Here is a 17,104-nt window from a genome sequence, read left to right on the forward strand (position 1 = left end):
TAATTGAAGTAATTTTGTTAGCGATGCTTTTCTTTTCAGCGGTCCTCTGCATGACTTAACTTAGTGAATACATTGTTGGAATTGTTTTTCCCTTTTAGTCTTTAATGGCATCTAGATAATAGCATCAAGATTCGAGATGCTATTCTAATAAAACAGCCCCAGTTTTACTCATTCATAGCATCCTATCAAATGACATCAAGTTCAAATATTAAACCCTAATGACAAAAGTCATGGTTAGATGCTGTGCTGTCTTGGCACAGCCAGTGCAGCTGATAAGGCCTTTAGCATTGTAGAAAAAACTGTCTTCTAAGTGCTGCATTCTCTGGGAGGATCTCTAAATTGAGGAGAAAAAAAGTTGTATTTGAGCACTTAGTACTTAACAGTATATCAGACTCAATAGATAAGCTACACTCATGCTACAGAGAAGTGCCGTGTTGCTTGCTAGCACTGTTGTCTGCATCCTGCTTTTGATTTGTGTTTCAGTCTTGGATCATACTGTTTTTGGGAGCAGTATTGTAATTTTGATCTGTGCTGTAGAGCCCTTAGTACAATGGAAACCTGGTCCTCACTGTGGCTCCAAGTTGCTACTTCAATATTGGTAAATGAGCAGTGCAAAGAAGTATAAAAATGGACTTGGAGGATTTCTGGAGTACGTGGGAAAGAATTCCAATATTGAGCTTCTAGATTTCCTAGATTTTAGTGAACCCCTTCACTGTTTTCTTTTTTTAAATTCTTATGGCAAACAAATGTATAAAATGTTCCCCAAGGCAGCAAGAATCAATCTTATTTTTGGGGGTTCTATGTATTTACAGTTGCATCTCAGATTGATGGGAGGTGCAAGTGCTGAGCATATTTGTAAAATAGTAACTGTGTTAAAACATTAAAAAAACCCTACTGCTTCCAAATATTTTAGCAGTTCTTTTAGGAAAAATGCTTCTAAAACATACTTCTATGACTATGTGGACATCTGCTTCATTTCTTTTCTGACTGATTTTATGTAAAACCTCTAAAACTAATAAATAACATATGAGAAGTAAAAACGCTCATGATTTCTAAATGAAAAGTCTGTTCATTTTCATAATAATGCAGCAGGCTGGTGCCAGTATAGTTCATAATTCAGTGATCTCTTAAAATATTCAAACTTTTCTTACAAGAACATTAATTGTGATTATTTTTGGAAGTATTTTGAAATGGCTGCATTTAAAGAATCAAGGCAGTGTCTCAGATCCATTCACAATGATGTAAGGATTGCACTGGTGAAATTTCTGGTTGTGTTGACATTCCGGAATTAATATTATGTTGATATTTCTGGGGTTTTTTGTTTGGTTCCTTTTTTATTCTGGGTTTTGTGGGGTTTTTTTTAATATAAGTAAGTTTCAGTGAATTTGAAGACAAATTCCATCCATTTTTCTAGACTTGTTTTTATAAATAATCCCTCAGGAATAATATATGTGTTATATGGCTGCTTTTTCATTTTGTTTTGACAGTTCTGCAGTCCACAATTATGATAGATATTCAGTTGCTGAAGAATAGCCCTATGGAGTTTTAACTTTATTTTTTGCTTCAGACTAATTTCTGGATCAAATATTTAAATTTTATATTGATTATAACTCCTAGGTTCTAAATGGCAGACTTCTCAGTAGTAAAATATTGTTAAAGTAAAGAGTTCTTTCTGAGATACAGTACCAATGCAAATAGCCACGGAATTCACTTGTTAAAAAGAACACATTTTATAAACATTTGTGTTTTGACCACTAGTCTGTGAAATACAGAAACAAGGCCAGCAAATTTTATTATGTGTTTTTATCTATCTAATTCTGTATTCACATAACCCCCCCACATTTATTCCCTCTTAAAATTACAGCATTTTTCTTTACAGATAAGCAAATATATAAAATTGTTCTACAAAATTATAGACATTTGTGTTTGTAAAGAATAAAGGACTCTAAAATGTGTAGTTGCAAGCATTCATATTTTATTGACCGTAATTCATATTAAACCAAAGATTTATATTATTCTTCTTCTGTGGCTCTTGAAATTTGTTGTCAGATTGTCAGTCTTGATTGCTCACTGTGGAGCCTTCTTGATGCTTAACCTATCCTGTCATCTGCAAAAGATACTCCCTAATTTGTGTTGAACTTCACAGGCCATAAATCATATTAGTTTTTTACCATGAAAACAGTGTTTTGTTGTTCCATGTGTGCTGGGGCAACTCTTCAGCTACTATAAACTGTTACAGCTCTAGCAAAGCTGGAAGATCTTTCTTACTAAGTCTCCATATCTTAAACAGGGATCTGTTTTACATGGCAAGTTTAACTAGCATCACATATCCTGACCTGGATGTTTGCTTTTACAAACAAGTAACAGAAAATGAGAGCCAGCTTCCTTTTTTAAAACCATAGTAATTTTTTTAAATAAAACGGTATCTCTTTTGCTATGCACAGCTTATTTAATTTTCCAGCAAATTTTTCCTTAGAAGCTCATTTGAAATAATAATTAAAAAAAAATTTAAGGTACTTCAAATAACCCAGCTTTAATCATCAGTGTAATCCTGAACCTCTTAGGTGAGATAAAATTCAGAGCACAGCAGACCTTGCTCGTTATGCTGGTTCCCAGGAAACTGGGTGGTTTGACTGCTGAATTTAGCTGGCTGGTGCGTGCATATGACCACTTCTTGGCATACATTCAGATCTGGTAGAATTTTTGTAGTTGTTACCCAAAGGGGAATAAACAAGTGTTTTAAACCCACAAGGACTTTAGTTTTATTTTGGAATCAGAATAACAATTCCTTTATGGGCAGAAATTACATACATGATATGAAAACTGAGTGCCTTTTTCTTTAAATACATGGGCATCAAGACACAAATCTTACATTAACAGGATTTTTATCTTTCTCAAACTTTCTGCTATGCACAGCAATATAAGCCATTGTACAGTAAGAATGAATATCACATTTTTAAATGGCTGATCCTTATGTTGATAAGACTATTTCAAATCATCAGTCAACCAAACTAATTTTTTTTTGTGGTACTCATCAAGACAATACAATTTCCAAGTCTTACATCAAGGGAAATGATAATCGTCCATTCTTTGTGATATCTGGCATGATGTTTCATGTAGAACTATGGAAGGAAAATATCCTAGACAGCTTTCTATTCCAGTGATATCATTAATGATCAAATGCTTTTAAGTGACACGCAGTACCTTGAATGATTACAGCCAATAGACAGTTCCAAATAAATAAGTCCTAAAGTTTGAACCTCGTATATGACATATGATAAACCATACAATGGCAGTTCAAAACTGACTGATATTGGTTTTCATTTTAGATGAACCAAAATGCTAGATCACAATTGTACAAGCTGTCTTTGTTTATCCCCACTTTTATACTATTTGTATTTCCTCTAATTTGTTCCAACTGGGAATGTTTCTGATAGAGAGAGGTACTGCCCATGAAGTCTTTTATTGTATAGGTCAAACTGGCAATGATTAAAGATGAGCCAGCTTGTCTTCCCTTGGCTTTCAAATGACGGACTTCAAAACAGTGCTGCACCCCATGTCTGTGTAAAATACAGTCTCAAGTAAAATTTTAGTAAAACAGTTTCAGCTGTTTACGCTTATTTTTGACTACATATATAATTATTTTTTTGTAAAGTTTCACTAAAAAACCTGGTCCATTGAAAATAAGATGACATATTACTAGAGGTCAGGAACTTTATTTAGCCTACAATTCTGCTTCAAGGCTACCATTGAGATTACTTTATTTCAACTTGCTTTGTAAGGAAACTAAAGTCTGATAACCTGATAAGTCACTGATAACCACACAACAATAAAAGCAGAGAGGAAAAAAAAGAACCCAACAAAAAGCTCCACCCCAGTATCTCTCTCTAGTGGGCTTATATAGAGAAGTTTCAAAATATTTTATTATAACTCAAATTAAAAAATACATTAGGTCATTCTGTTCACATTTTACCATATAAAAATTGAACATAAACTGTTAAAAAACCACAGTATGACTTAAGATAATCTCCACAGACCTGTTCCTTTACACGACTATTTTAATTGGATTACCTTTTTACACTGGGAAAGGATTCTTTAGCTGAAAGCACTTTATAAAGGATTGAACATTTTGTTTGTATACTGTGTATAGTCCAGATAATTGAAAACTTCCTGTCCTTAATAGCTTATACAAAATGATTCATGGTGCAAATTGGTATTCACAAGTTATTATGTGCATTAATTTATATTTTTTCCTTTGTACAGGCATCTAAAGATTAGCTTTATAGGTAGTGCTGAAATGCATTTTTTTTGGCTTGAAGTCAAGATTGCAATATACTTCATTTCACATTCTGTATGGATTTCAAACTATTGCCATCATGACGATGGTTTGGGCGTTTTGTGGAGGAGGGTTTTCTGAGCGACCTTAAAACACTCATTTCACGACAGAGTATTGGTTTGGCTAAGTACAATACATGGACAAAAGACAAAGCAGGTTTTAAGGAGTTTTATGAAAAACAGTATTTTTCCCAAGCATTAAAAACAGCACATGAAAATCTGTAGGGCTAAGTTCTTACATGGGATTTTTAACCTATTTTAATGGAAAAAAATTGGAGCAGAATAGAAAAAAATTAGCAATTTTCTCCTTGAAAATGGTTTTGATACTGTCAAAATAACTTTTCATTAGAAGATGAAAATGTCATTTTCTTCAACAGCTGTGTTTGGATTAAAGTCTGAAATTTCAATTTTGTCAAGGAGGAAATTTTTTCGAGCAGAAAAAAAAATTTCGACTGACTGTAATATATAATATATGCAGGATATATATAGGTACACATGCAGGAATACAGAGCCAGCATCTCTGCTGGTGTAGAACATCTAAGTGTCTCTGAAGTCACAACTTGCCTAACTAACATCAGCTGTGAATCTCACCTAAGAAAGAAATTTTTGCTGATCTCATATTCACCTCTCTGTGGAATGCTGTTTTCTGAGCAACATGATTCTGACATAAAAGGCATAAATAGAGTAGTACAGGGAACTACAGAGCTAATCTTCTGAACACCAGAACACATGAGTGTCAAGGAACAGAAGTATGGCTGTAATGGTTTTTAATAATGCAGTCTTGAAGGGAAAGTCAAACTTGTCTATAGGAGGGCTACTGAAGTTCTCTTCAGGTCTTCAGAAAAATTGTGTTTGCAATGTAATTCTTTAAGACTACTTAAGACTAAGACCACTTAAAATGATAATGAATTTTTCAGGTCTCAGGGTAGAGCCTTCATTGTACTGGTTATTGACCAATGTGGCAGGTCTGTTTGCGTGAGCAATTCCAGAGATGTGTTTTCTAGGTGGTACTCATTGTACTTCTAAAGCTTCTAACAATTACGTATATAAAAGATGCCTCTGCAGCACATAATGGTAAATGCAGTATTTTCAGGCAAGCGCACTGAATTCACCTATGCTGATGACTCTGAACTTCCATGTTAGTATGAAAGCTCCCTGTTGATGTTTATTGGTACCCGAATTTGTAAAGCTGTACCTTAATGTGTGTTAGTATCTAACTGCACATTTCTACGTAGTATCCTTTCAGAATTATACTGAATGATGCTATTAAGCAGTACTACACGAGAAATGTAGTAAATAATATGTTAGAACCGTACTTGATTCATTTTCATTTTCTAGTTGCGTTGGAGAATACACCATTTTGCCAAGTGCAACTCACATGACTGTATTTTACTTTCTTTGGTATGCTCTGGGCTTTTTATAGCTGTTTTTAAAACTTCCATTAACGTGTATCCTTCAGTAAGGATTACAGAATTTAAAGATGATGAGTCTCATCTGACAGGGATCAGCTACTCTTGTTTTCCAGTGCTTGCTCAAGTGACGGAATCTTATAATTTGTCTTAGAGAACTCTCATTATGATATCTATGTTTAATTAAATGGGGTGAGGGGAAGGGGGAGGAAAATCTACGCTTATGAGTATGTAATTTCATGTGGATGGAATCGAACTCAATGCATGTAAAATTTGGAGAGCTCCCCCACTAAGCTACCAGCAAATATATGTATCAATCCCTGATTTCTTATGATGATCTTTGTAAAGTACAGCACTTGCTTCTACTTACAATTTGGTTCCAGAGAAGAAATTAATTGTGACTAAGGAAGTCCTTACTACAACATTTGGAGGTGCATTTCTTGCATTTCTTTGTGAATCATCAAACTCAGAGCAATGGGTTTACAGAAGATTTGTGTGCTTCATCAAAGATTAGAATCAGGCCTCGTGGTTTTTCGTCCTACAGACCTATATTCTTCATCTTTCCTGAGTTACAGAACCAGCTCTACTTTGTTGCAAAGCTCAAAAGTAGCAGTGATTCTCCAATATATAGTTTGGTTATCTGAGTAAAAGTGGAGATGCTTCAGGCAAGAACTTATCAATGCCTCTATGGAGCATTTAAATATTGAAATCCTTGAAAAACTTCTGCTACACATCACTTAGAATTGTTTAGGATATAATTACAGGAAAGACAGATCTCAGCGTTAAGCCCATTTTTTGTTCTGCTTTTGTGTGGGAAAGCAAACTGGTCTGGTTGAGGACTTCTGAATCCTCTTTGTTAATTTTGTTCTCTCAAATTTGAAACATCACTCCCTCTCCTTGCAAGGTGCCCAAGGCAAATGGCCATCCTTCCTGTCTGAATGGTGACGGGCTTTCTCCAGGCTGGCGAGAATGTTGTTCCACAGGACCATCCAGTCAAGGAGGACACGCGAAGGGACCTTCCACCATTCTCTTCTAAGACAAAGCTTAGCAAGTAACTACAACAGAATGCAAGTTTGGTCAATTTAAGAATTCAGCAGAGAGGCTTCTACTGTACCTAGCGGATCGGAACTTGAGCTCATGGTAACACTGCACAAAGCTGTGATAAATGAAAGTGATTGGCAAGGCTAATAAAACGATGCCACTAACCACACAAATCCCTCCAAGTATTCTTCCTGGCACAGTGATGGGACACATGTCACCATAACCAACTGTGGTCATTGAGATGATCACCCACCAACAAGCAGCAGGAATGCTGGCATAATCCTTATTCTTTGTTCCCAAGTCCAGCCCATTTTCAAGAAGCTGGGAAAGTGCACTGAAAATTGCCATAGCAACACAGATAAAGACAAGTAGCATCACCATCTCTCTGTAACAACGCTTCAGAGTCAGACCAAGTGTTTGAAGGCCAATGAAATGACGGGCCAGTTTAATCACCCAAAAAATCCTCATCATTCTTAAGACCCTCAGAGTGACTCCAGCCCTCTGAAGCTGTGAATTTTCCCCTGTGAAAACTGTCATTAGAACAGAGATGTAGTAAGGAGTAATTGCCAGCAAATCAATGATGTTGAGAGGTCTTCTGACAAACTCACACTTGTTTTTGGAGACGATGAACCTCACAATGCATTCTGCAGTGAACCAGCCTATGCAGATAGCTTCAATTATCCTGTCAAAAGAAACAAAGTACAGTATTTATGCTCTGTGCAAAAGCTTCAGTGGATGTTTGGTTTGTTCATGGATATTACCACATTGACACTTAGACTTTCACAGACAACAAACAGAAAGCCACACTATTCTTATCCTGCGCATGTGGCACTGGATTTCATCAATTAACCTGAGGATCTAGTGAAAGTTTAAAGTGATAATTGCTGAGAACTCACTCACTGATTGTTTTCTTTGAATTACAGACTGCTACTAGTCACAGTACATGGCAAACATGCCAGAAATTAGAACCCTACAGGAAATGGTAGGCCACCAGTGCCAATGTGTAACAATACCTAAAACATCTGCTGTTTGGGTGTCTTTTGTTCGTTGAGTTTTGGGGGATTTTATTCATTTTTGTTTGTTTGTTTAAATCTGTGAGGTCTGATCCAAGTGGGAATGCCAAGGGCTGTAGGTCAGTGAACTGACAGGTTATGAACAGGTTATAGAACCAGACTGCTAAACTAAAATGGAAGTGCAACTGGAGTAGGCAGAAATCAGATTTTGCATTGGATAATTCATGCAAATTAGTTCTTCAGGAATCAACCTAGACCAGTCTATCTGATCTGCATCCCAAATGGGCCGTATAGAATTACATTCAGAACTTTATAGGTATTGCCACTAAATACAGATGGTATTTCATTTTTCATCATTGGGTACACAAAGTACTAAGCTTGTGTCCTCCCATTTACCACAATGCTCTGCATTATTGATTTTTTTCTTTTGCTTTAAATGTAATTCCACCTAAACTACATTGCAAAAAAGAAAATCAAGGTAACCAAATGTTAAGGTAATAGGCAAGATCATCTTCTTGCCAAATACAGAAGAAACCCTGGAAGGGGATTTCAGTATGTTCTTAAATATTTTCAAGTCCCAGTGCATTGAATGAGACTTGAGAATATCTCAACTTGAAACCAGTGTAAAGTAGAAACAGAAGATAAAAATGTTGCTCAAAGATTATTTAGTAACTGTTGTGCATGTAGTTGCACATCTTAAGATTTCAGACTGTGCTCACTTTTTTACTGCATGAGGGAATGGAAGCTAATATTTCCCTAAATCCTCTGTTTATCTTTTTCATCAACACTTTGAGCAAGGAAAAAGCCCATCACTGATGTCTTCTTATACTAACAGGTCTGAAACCAAACTGGTGTGAGATTGGAGATTTGAAAATACCACTAGAAAATACAGTTGGAGCTTTTTTGCTACTGCAAGGACCCTAACAAGGTAGTGTCTGTTGAAACATAATGATTTCCAAGTGATGCTGTCATTTCAAAGCTGAACTTTTGCTTCCCTAATACATCTGCATATTTTTTTACCAGTTCTGAAATCTATTGTTATTATTAAGAGAATGGCCTGTTAGAAAGGCAATATTCTCTCCTAACTGATGTAATTATAAGCTCTATAAGCTTTTTCATAAAAGTTTCATACAGTAAATTTTTATTAATTTAATTTTGTTCATTCATTCTCCTTAGTTTTAAGCTAAAATTGGAAGAAACAGTAACAGTCAGTTGATGCAAAATCATAAGGTAAACTGTAATTCTAGCCACAACAAATTTACATGGATATAAATTAATTACTTATAGAAATATTTATTCACATAAATTCAGATCTTGTTTTTATTTTTTCATGAATAAAAAAGTTCTGTAAGCAAGTGGTCGTTCTTCATAAAAGGGCTTATAAAACATTAGTTCATGTTAGCACCTTTTGCTGGAAAGATCTCTGAATTTCAAAACCAGTTTGTTCTCAAGAATTAGGTGTTCTCTTAAAAATTAAGCTTTTGAAAGCTTCCTTTATGTTGAAAACAGATAAAGGAAAAAAGGTTAATGGGTAAGTTCACTTAAATCCTTTTCACATATGATAAGGAAATATGTAAGACTTTCCCCAGTAAAATCAAACAGTGAGATCATGGTAATGGACCCAGTGATGAAGTCTGAATGTACTTATATGTTGGCTGGTTGAGATCTCATGTAATGATTAAAAGAAAATTGTATCTTGATAGAAAGTTGTAGCCAGGAATATTCAACAATTCCAACAGACTATTTCATTACATTTTATGAGATTTCTCTAGTAGTGCTGCCTGTATCCTATGACATGAAGCATTTAAATGAAAAAGAAATTTGTAATTACACAATTTAAAGTTTTTTCACTTGGTATTTCCTACTGATGCCCTGATAATATTGGAAGTGTGACTCCTCCATTTTTGTCACATGTTAGACACATCTCTGGGTTGAGTTTTAAGGAATTTAAGTTCTGATTGTTGTGATACAATAGAAATTTTCTTTATAAATCGGCCTTGATTCAGTGGTTCAGTGTAACTTTGGGGAATAGTTGTACAAGTAAAAATCCTTTAAATATTATCAATCCATTGTTTTACTCTGGCAGTTCCTAGCACAAGAAATACTGTAAATCAGTAATACTTCCATAGGAAGGACTGAAGAAGTATTTATTCTGGAACAGATTTGAAGGGAAGTAAGGAATGGCATTGATGCAAAAATGACAAAGCAAGATCAAGACAGTGGGAGATATGTTAATGCCACTGTTACAGCTTGCACTGCCATTTCTGCATTTTGCATCCATCCCTCCTTCTCCAGGCTAGGAAGAAGATAATGAAGAAGGGTGTCCTTTTTTTTTTTTTTTTTTTTGTTCCTCTAGTTACTTTTTAGCCATCAGTGAAACAGTTTTCAATTTTGTCACTCCTTTTTGCCTGTATAGATGGATTTTGGTAGTACTGGTGAATCACATAAAAGTGCATGCTTTGGTGAGAAAAACTAGAAACCTCTAGCATGTTGAGAAATCTGGATGCTACATACTATGTTTCCACTTTCAGAGCAAATCCCCCTCTCATTGCAGTGACTTTTATAGCTAACCTTATTAGTGGGTAAATAACATCTAATAAGGAAAGCAAATTTAACAGTTACCCCTCAAGAGAACTTAACTGAGTGTAAAGTTAAAGCCAAAAAAAGGGCATGTACTCAGAAGACTAAAGCACCTGTATTCTTTGTACTCGATCTTAAAATATTTTCTGCACATTCACAGGGCAGACTGCTTTTACTGCCTATGCTTAGAATAATGCTGTATTAAAATCTATAACTATTTAATAGTGGCTTTATTTTGTAAAATGTAGTACCTATAGACTTTCATCACAGTTTTTGGTTGGGTTTTTTTCCCCATCAGTTCAGTTTTAATATAGTTGGTATTCAAAATGGAGAGGGGGAATTAAAAACAAACTCATTAAGTGTTTCCTTGAAGATCCCTTCCCCCCCAAATTTATAAGTAATCAGAGAAAATACTAAGACATAGTTTTTATTCAGTTACAGGCTATTTCTGCTCAAACTTACTGTTCATTGTTCAAGACCTAAGCACATCAAAGAAGGTATTTCTCCTGAAATTTTAAGCCACTTGGTACCTAATAGTCTTTCAAGATTACTCTGTTGCATATAACTTTCTCTCAGAATAAGCTATTTTATGTACAGAGAGTTAAGCCACTTCGGAAATAATTTTTTTCAATCACTAACAAGACTAGTTTGCTAGTAGTAAAAAAAAAAAATCATATTGTGACTATCTTAGAATGTTTTGATTTAGCAATATTCTTTGCCCAAGCATGCCAATTTGTGTACTTTGAATATCCCCTGGTGAGTTGGTTGAAATAGAGCCAAAGTATTCCTTAGTGGCACTATTATCTATTAAGCTTGTAAATAAAACATACACACCAACAGGACACATGAGGAAAACAGATGATATGATTAAAGACAGTATATGACAGGATTAAAGATTAAAGTCTGTCAGCACTGATTTTTTAAATTGTTGCTGAAGCCTATTTCCATGTAGAGCACATAAAACCTGAAAAACATCCAAGCAGTAGCCAGAATGATCAAATTCCTGCTCAGGAAGACTCCTAGGTAATTTCAGCAAATGTTTGGGGTTTTTTAATCCTTTTAAAGTCAACAGGGTTTCCTTCTCACTACAAGCTATGGAGTAGAGGCCACAGAACAGCAGTTTCCCTGCATTAAAAACCTTGCCGCATTTTTTCCGTTCTGTCTCTGCTTTGGTAGCAATAATATGTCTTGATGCATTAAACTCTGCTGCCTTATGTGGGAGGCTGTAATGACCCAGCACTCCCCAGGGAAGGGGCAAATGCCTTTCACAGCTCGAAGGGGATACTGGGATACGAAGACCTCAAGCCCTGGGATCCTCAGCATCTTTTCCATATATGTTGAACATAACTGACACCTAGACCTGGTGAGTTTAAGATTCTCTTATTGCCAGACAGTGATATACATCTGTTCATTGTGTTAACTCTTTTTGAAAAAGCTTGTAAATTCAATAGAAGAATCCATGTCTGTGTTTTTAACTTAGGTTTGTAGTTCCATTCTTTATCTTCAGCCCACTGTTTTAACTTAGCAAAAATGTAGTGTTTGGGTTAGACCTTACACAGGAAAGGAGACCTTACTGTGTTTTTGAATAGACATTGAACATGAACATTTAGGTGTTCTGAAATTCCACCACCATAAAGGAATAATGACTTTTGTGTGTCTAAAATTCAAATGTAACTCTTTAGGTGGATATTTTGCAGAGATGAAAAAAAGTCCACTGGCACCTGATGAGAGACACTGTTTGGGGAAGTTACTGTGTTTATCTGCTTTTGCTTAAGAACACAGCAATCATATAGGCTTGGTGGCTTAGTGATTATTTCAGTACAAACTTAATCATGATTATTAAGTGGAAAGGGGGCTAACAAGCTACTCGTAGTTAGAAAAAATAGTTTTAAGGCAAGTAGATAGAACTGTGCTGGCAGTAAGTCAAGCAGCTTCAAATGATTTTCTATTACAGGCTTGAGAAGCTCTTCCTAAAAGATTACACTCACAATCAGTGTGTGGACGGGTCCCTGAGCAGAGACTTACAGTATGCATCTGTTGGCACAGTTCAGCAGAGAGCAAAGATGACTTGAAATTGCCAGAAGCAACAGAAGGGGAGACAGGCATTCCTGCTGTCTGCTCCTAAACTCTACAAATCTTATGCAAATCTTTAGCTCTGAGAAGTAAAACTTGCCATGGCAGGGAAGGGAGCAAAAATCTTAAAATTAAATAAATTTAATAACTCAGATTGCATCCTGAGAACAGGCCTGGGGAGGGCAATTCCTCTGCAATCAGGGAATTATATTATCACTGTCTGTAATACCTGTGAAATTCCAAGGTCAGATTCCCCATTCCTCTCTCCTTAAAGCTTACTCATGGAGTTCTCTGTTGCCCTCTAAAGGGTGTTACTCTGAATGAAGAGAAATAGCCATAGTTTACCCTTTGAGAGCATGGTAACCATGAAAAGCCATAACAACATAATGGTTTCTGAGAAAAGTTTGGTGGACTCAATTCCTCTTCTGCTGGAGAGGTGTTCATACAAGAAAAACAAACACAGCCGGTATTAGCTGGCACCCACAGTAGCCCTTGCTGCAAACCTCATTAAAGAGGCTGATTTTGTAAATGACAGAGTTAGTGACTGTCTCATTTGTGGAGATGATGCCCAGGTAAGCTGGAGACACATCGCTAGTCAGGTGCCTTCACTACAGCTGCCCAAAGCTTTTCCGGGAATGGTTACCACAGGAATCAGCCACAGAAATTATCCATGTGGCACCTTTCTGAACTGTAACATATTGAGGAAAGGACAGGGGGTTTATGTGAGAATGTGAGAGACTAAAACTATCAGAGTTGCTGAATTTCGTGAGGTGGTTCTCACCTCACCTCAGTAGCTTATGCTGAGTTGAATAATTGATTACATCCAAATCTACAGCCTAAGGATTTCTAGATTAGCCCGCTCAATTTTCACTCCTAAAACTTTTCAAAATATGTTTTTTGAATAATGTAAAGTCTTCATACTAGTAATTACAGTGCCATGCAAGTCAAAGCTCACTTGAGTACAGCACTAATGTCGCAATTTCTCTGGGGAAAAAAAATGTAAGTTATTGTATTACTATGTTAGATAAAATTCCTTTATTTTGATGAGGAACATTAGTTAATAAACAAAGGACAGAATTTGGTGTCAAACTTTTAAAAGTAGCAGAAACTAGTGGACAGTTTTTTAAAAGCCTTCTCACCTAAGATGGACAATATTGGCAATGTACGTGATCCCAGACACTCCTACACGATTTCTGTGGTCAGGCTTTCAAATAAGCCACTTACTTAGGAAACTTAACTAATTTTAAATGAAATAACTACAAACAAAAGAAAATATAAAAAAAGGGAAATAAAGATGACAACTGGGCATGCTAGGTCCAATCCTCTGGCACGTGTAAGTAGTTGTAAGTAAACCAGATCACTCACTTAAAAGCAACTGTAGCTAACACACCTCTTTTTCCAGCTATAACAGGCTTTTTAGTCATGGTGCAGCATATGTAATAAAGAGAGGAGTACTTCCACCTTGGTGGCCAGCTGTGGACAGAGAGGCACACATTTGTGTCTGTTTTCCATATGTTCCCCATGTGATCAGTTCCTGTGCAGTGAGAGCAGATCGGTTAAGCCACATGTGAAATGAAACAGTTTGTATCAGTGTTTATACATGACAGGCTTTTGCAAGAAGATGGTTAGAAACTGTTCAGCTACAACTTTTACAGTTATCTCTGTTTTTTTCTTGCAAATCATGGAACTGAAGAAACTCACCCCACCACTGACAGTGGTCTTCTGGTTTTAATAGCAAACTTCACTGCCCTGGGAAGCGCTTAGCTATACTGAACCTTTCAAGTACTTAGGGCTTTATCCTTCTAACACTTAGTATACAATATGCAATTTTTGAGAAAAGTAATATACATGTTCTTGAAAGGCACCATGAAAGAAAAACAACGCATCCTATGCCATGTTCTTCTGCAAGCTGAACTCTTTCAATAAGAGAAAAAATCTTGTCAATTCCCACACCATGAAGATGTGAACAAAGATATGATGGATGTGGTTAATGCTATGCTAATGCTGCATCTATTTTCACATGTCTGTTGGGAGCATCTTGGCAATTTGCTGCTGTACAAAAAGATCACCAGGAGCATCCACTCTTTGAAATAACCTTGCAAAGCTTAAGTAATGCTTTTTAACTGGAAGAAACTATAAGAGCAACTTTTGACGTATCTGAATCTAAGCAGGCATCAATGGCTTCTCAATCTGCATCTGCTTGCTTTTTGTTCATACAATTAATTCTTTGGCTCAACTACAATAAGAAATACAGGTGCAGTTTTCCATTAAGCTAATGGAAACTATGAAAATACTTTCCAAGGAATTAATCTGGCTACTAAGATATAATATATCACATTCCAATTAAGTCTATGGTAAAATATGATGATTTCATAATGACAAGGCTGCAATTTCACCGTAGGGCCCTTTTAGCAGACCAGAAGCTGAAAACTTTTTGTTGAGTATCCTGTCTGTTTTAAAAGGGAGAAGCTAGCAAACAGCAAAAAGGTTTACTTCTTTCTTTATATGTCACTCTTATTTATGAGAGAAATTCTACCAGAAATGGTCTCAATTTTGCTCTCTAGGGAACACAAGAGAGGGAAAGACAGGGAGTAGGAGAGGGAGAGCGAATGCAACAATACTTATGTCAGCAGAGTTGCATCAATGTAACCCTAATCTGAGGTCACAAGAAGATGAAAAAGGTCTGTTATTACTAGTAAGGCTCGGGATATAGCCTTATACCCCATGCCCTGGTTTCTGCATCTGTTTTGCAATGTTTAGTGTGCTTACATACGTCTTATCTAAAAGAAATGTAAACACTGCTACATTCATACACTAGGGTGCTTATATGATGCATTTGCAAGAGCTCAGTGTGTAGTTTGATCATCTCCTGTGTTCCCCACATATAGAATCTGAGATGGAAAGGCGGGGGGTAAGTCTGTTCCTCCACACATGATTTTACCAGAGCAGAATCGTAACAAGCACCGGATCTGCTCCATCAGAAGGACCTGTACGAACACATTCAGAGTACTTGCAGGATTGTGCTTTTCCCAGAGGAAAAGACAAGGGAATTGCATTCTTTTCGAGTTTTAGTCCCCCCCCTTTTTTTTTTCTCCCCCCCCAATCGTAAGGCCTAAAATGATTTTCCGAGTGTCTGAAGTTCTCTGTATGGGTAAAGAGTCCCGTGGCCTCTTAAAACCCGAAGATCCTGCACGGAGGGAGGCACCCTTACTGAGAATAGGAGCCGTATCCCGATGACCCCGCTCCGCTGCCAGCCCCGGCCCGCCTGTAGTGCGGCCGCTCCGGGCTCCCCCCTGCCTGTGCCCTGCGCTCGGGGCCACCGGAGCCCGGCGGAGCCCAGGGCTGCGGGGCAGCACCGCTCCGCCGACACCCCCACATTCCCCCCCAGCAGCTTCCGAGCTCAGGGTAGGGGTTTTTAGGCGCGCAGATGATCTGCGCCGGCGGCAACTACAGCCACGGACGGTCAAGACGAAGGGCAGAACACATTGGACGGGACACACGGGGACCGGACAGCGGGAAAATAAAGGATCCTCCTACCCTGAGGGCTCCCTCACTGACTCTGCTGTGTACCTGCTCTGCTCCTCCATGCTGCGATTCCCCGGCGCCCGCCACTCGGGCAGGGTGCTGGCGCACAGCACCACCATGGACACGATTACGAAGAGGATGGAGACGGTGGCCAGGACCTGGGCGGCCACGGAGGACGTGGGCTCCTCGAAAGTCCTCCTCATCCTCTCCAGCCACTTCCCGCCCTCGGTTCCCGGCGGCCGCCTCCCCTTGCCCTCGGGGCCGCCACCCGACTCCCCCGGCGTCTCCTCCGCCGCGTAGTAGGTGTACGTCTCGGACATGCGGTCGTCGAGGCGGCGCTGGCAGCAGTAGTCGAGGTGGGAGCCTTCCAGCCCCCAGTAGATCATTTCGTTGTAGAAGGAGAGCTCGCACATGTGCGGCACGAAGCGCAGGTGGCCGTGCCGCACGTACAGCATGATGAAGCCGAAAGCCTCCGAGTGCCGGTCGAAGAAGTACTCGTTCCGCTCCCGGTCGTAGTCGTCGCACACCTCCAGCACGTCCTTCTCCGAGAGGCAGCCGTGCAGGCGGCTCACCCGGCGCAGCGGAAAATCCTTTAACACCTCCCGGGAGAAGGAGTACCGGGTGCCCCCGACGTTCAACACCACCGGGGGGCCACGGCCAAAGTTCATGGCTTGGGCGGGACGGAGGAGGGGAAGCGCGGGCAGGGCAGGGCAGGGCAGGGCGGCGAGGCAGAGGGGCAGCGCGGGAGGCGGCGGCTGCCCCGGCTCCTGCTCTGCGCGTACCGCTGGCGGCTCCCGCTCGGCGACGGGGCGGGCGACAGGCGGGGACGGAGGGAGGGAGGGAGGGAGGAACGGCGGGAGAGGCGCCCCAGCGGCCGCGCAGGAGCGGCGCGGGGCGCGGCGGAACGCGCGTCCCCCCGGCGATGCCTCGGCGATGCCGCTCGCAGGTGCCGGTGCGGGCTCAGCGCCGGGGGCTGGCGGGCGGCTCCGCGGGGCCCCGCCGGGGCGGGAGCGCGGCCGCGGGCATGGCGGGACCGGGGAGCCCCGTGCCCGGCGCCGCTGCGCTCCGCTCCACTCCGCTCCGGCGGTGCCGGTGCCGGCTGGCAGGCGAGCGGGGGGCGGTGCGGCG

General features: G+C 39.3%; 1 protein-coding gene across 2 annotated transcripts; it reads right to left on the reverse strand.

The window, feature by feature from the left end:
• Positions 1–3,285: 3,285 nt before the first annotated feature.
• KCNG3 (potassium voltage-gated channel modifier subfamily G member 3) lies at positions 3,286–16,764 on the reverse strand. Of its 2 annotated transcripts, none has more exons than XM_027641523.1 (2): positions 16,022–16,764; positions 3,286–7,467 (listed from the first exon to the last, which is right to left on the reverse strand). In XM_027641523.1, exons 1-2 carry the CDS (start codon positions 16,642–16,644, stop codon positions 6,822–6,824), a joined length of 1,269 nt encoding a protein of 422 aa, XP_027497324.1. In that variant the 5' UTR covers positions 16,645–16,764; the 3' UTR covers positions 3,286–6,821. The 2 variants fall into 2 exon arrangements, with proteins under 2 accessions (XP_027497324.1, XP_027497323.1); XM_027641522.1 differs by having other exon boundaries at positions 15,989–16,764.
• Positions 16,765–17,104: the final 340 nt, after the last annotated feature.

The sequence above is a fragment of the Corapipo altera genome, unplaced genomic scaffold (genome assembly GCF_003945725.1).
Source record: "Corapipo altera isolate COAL_440 unplaced genomic scaffold, ASM394572v1 48b, whole genome shotgun sequence".
NCBI lineage: Eukaryota > Metazoa > Chordata > Aves > Passeriformes > Pipridae > Corapipo > Corapipo altera.

Bases quoted from the DNA above. Each gene is read 5' to 3' on its own strand.
- KCNG3 (XM_027641522.1), bottom strand. From the start codon at position 16,644: ATGAACTTTGGCCGTGGCCCCCCGGTGGTGTTGAACGTCGGGGGCACC. The intron at 7,468-15,988 runs GTAGGAGGATCC...TTCTTTTGACAG, and splicing joins TCAGTGAGGGAGCCCTCAGG to GATAATTGAAGCTATCTGCA.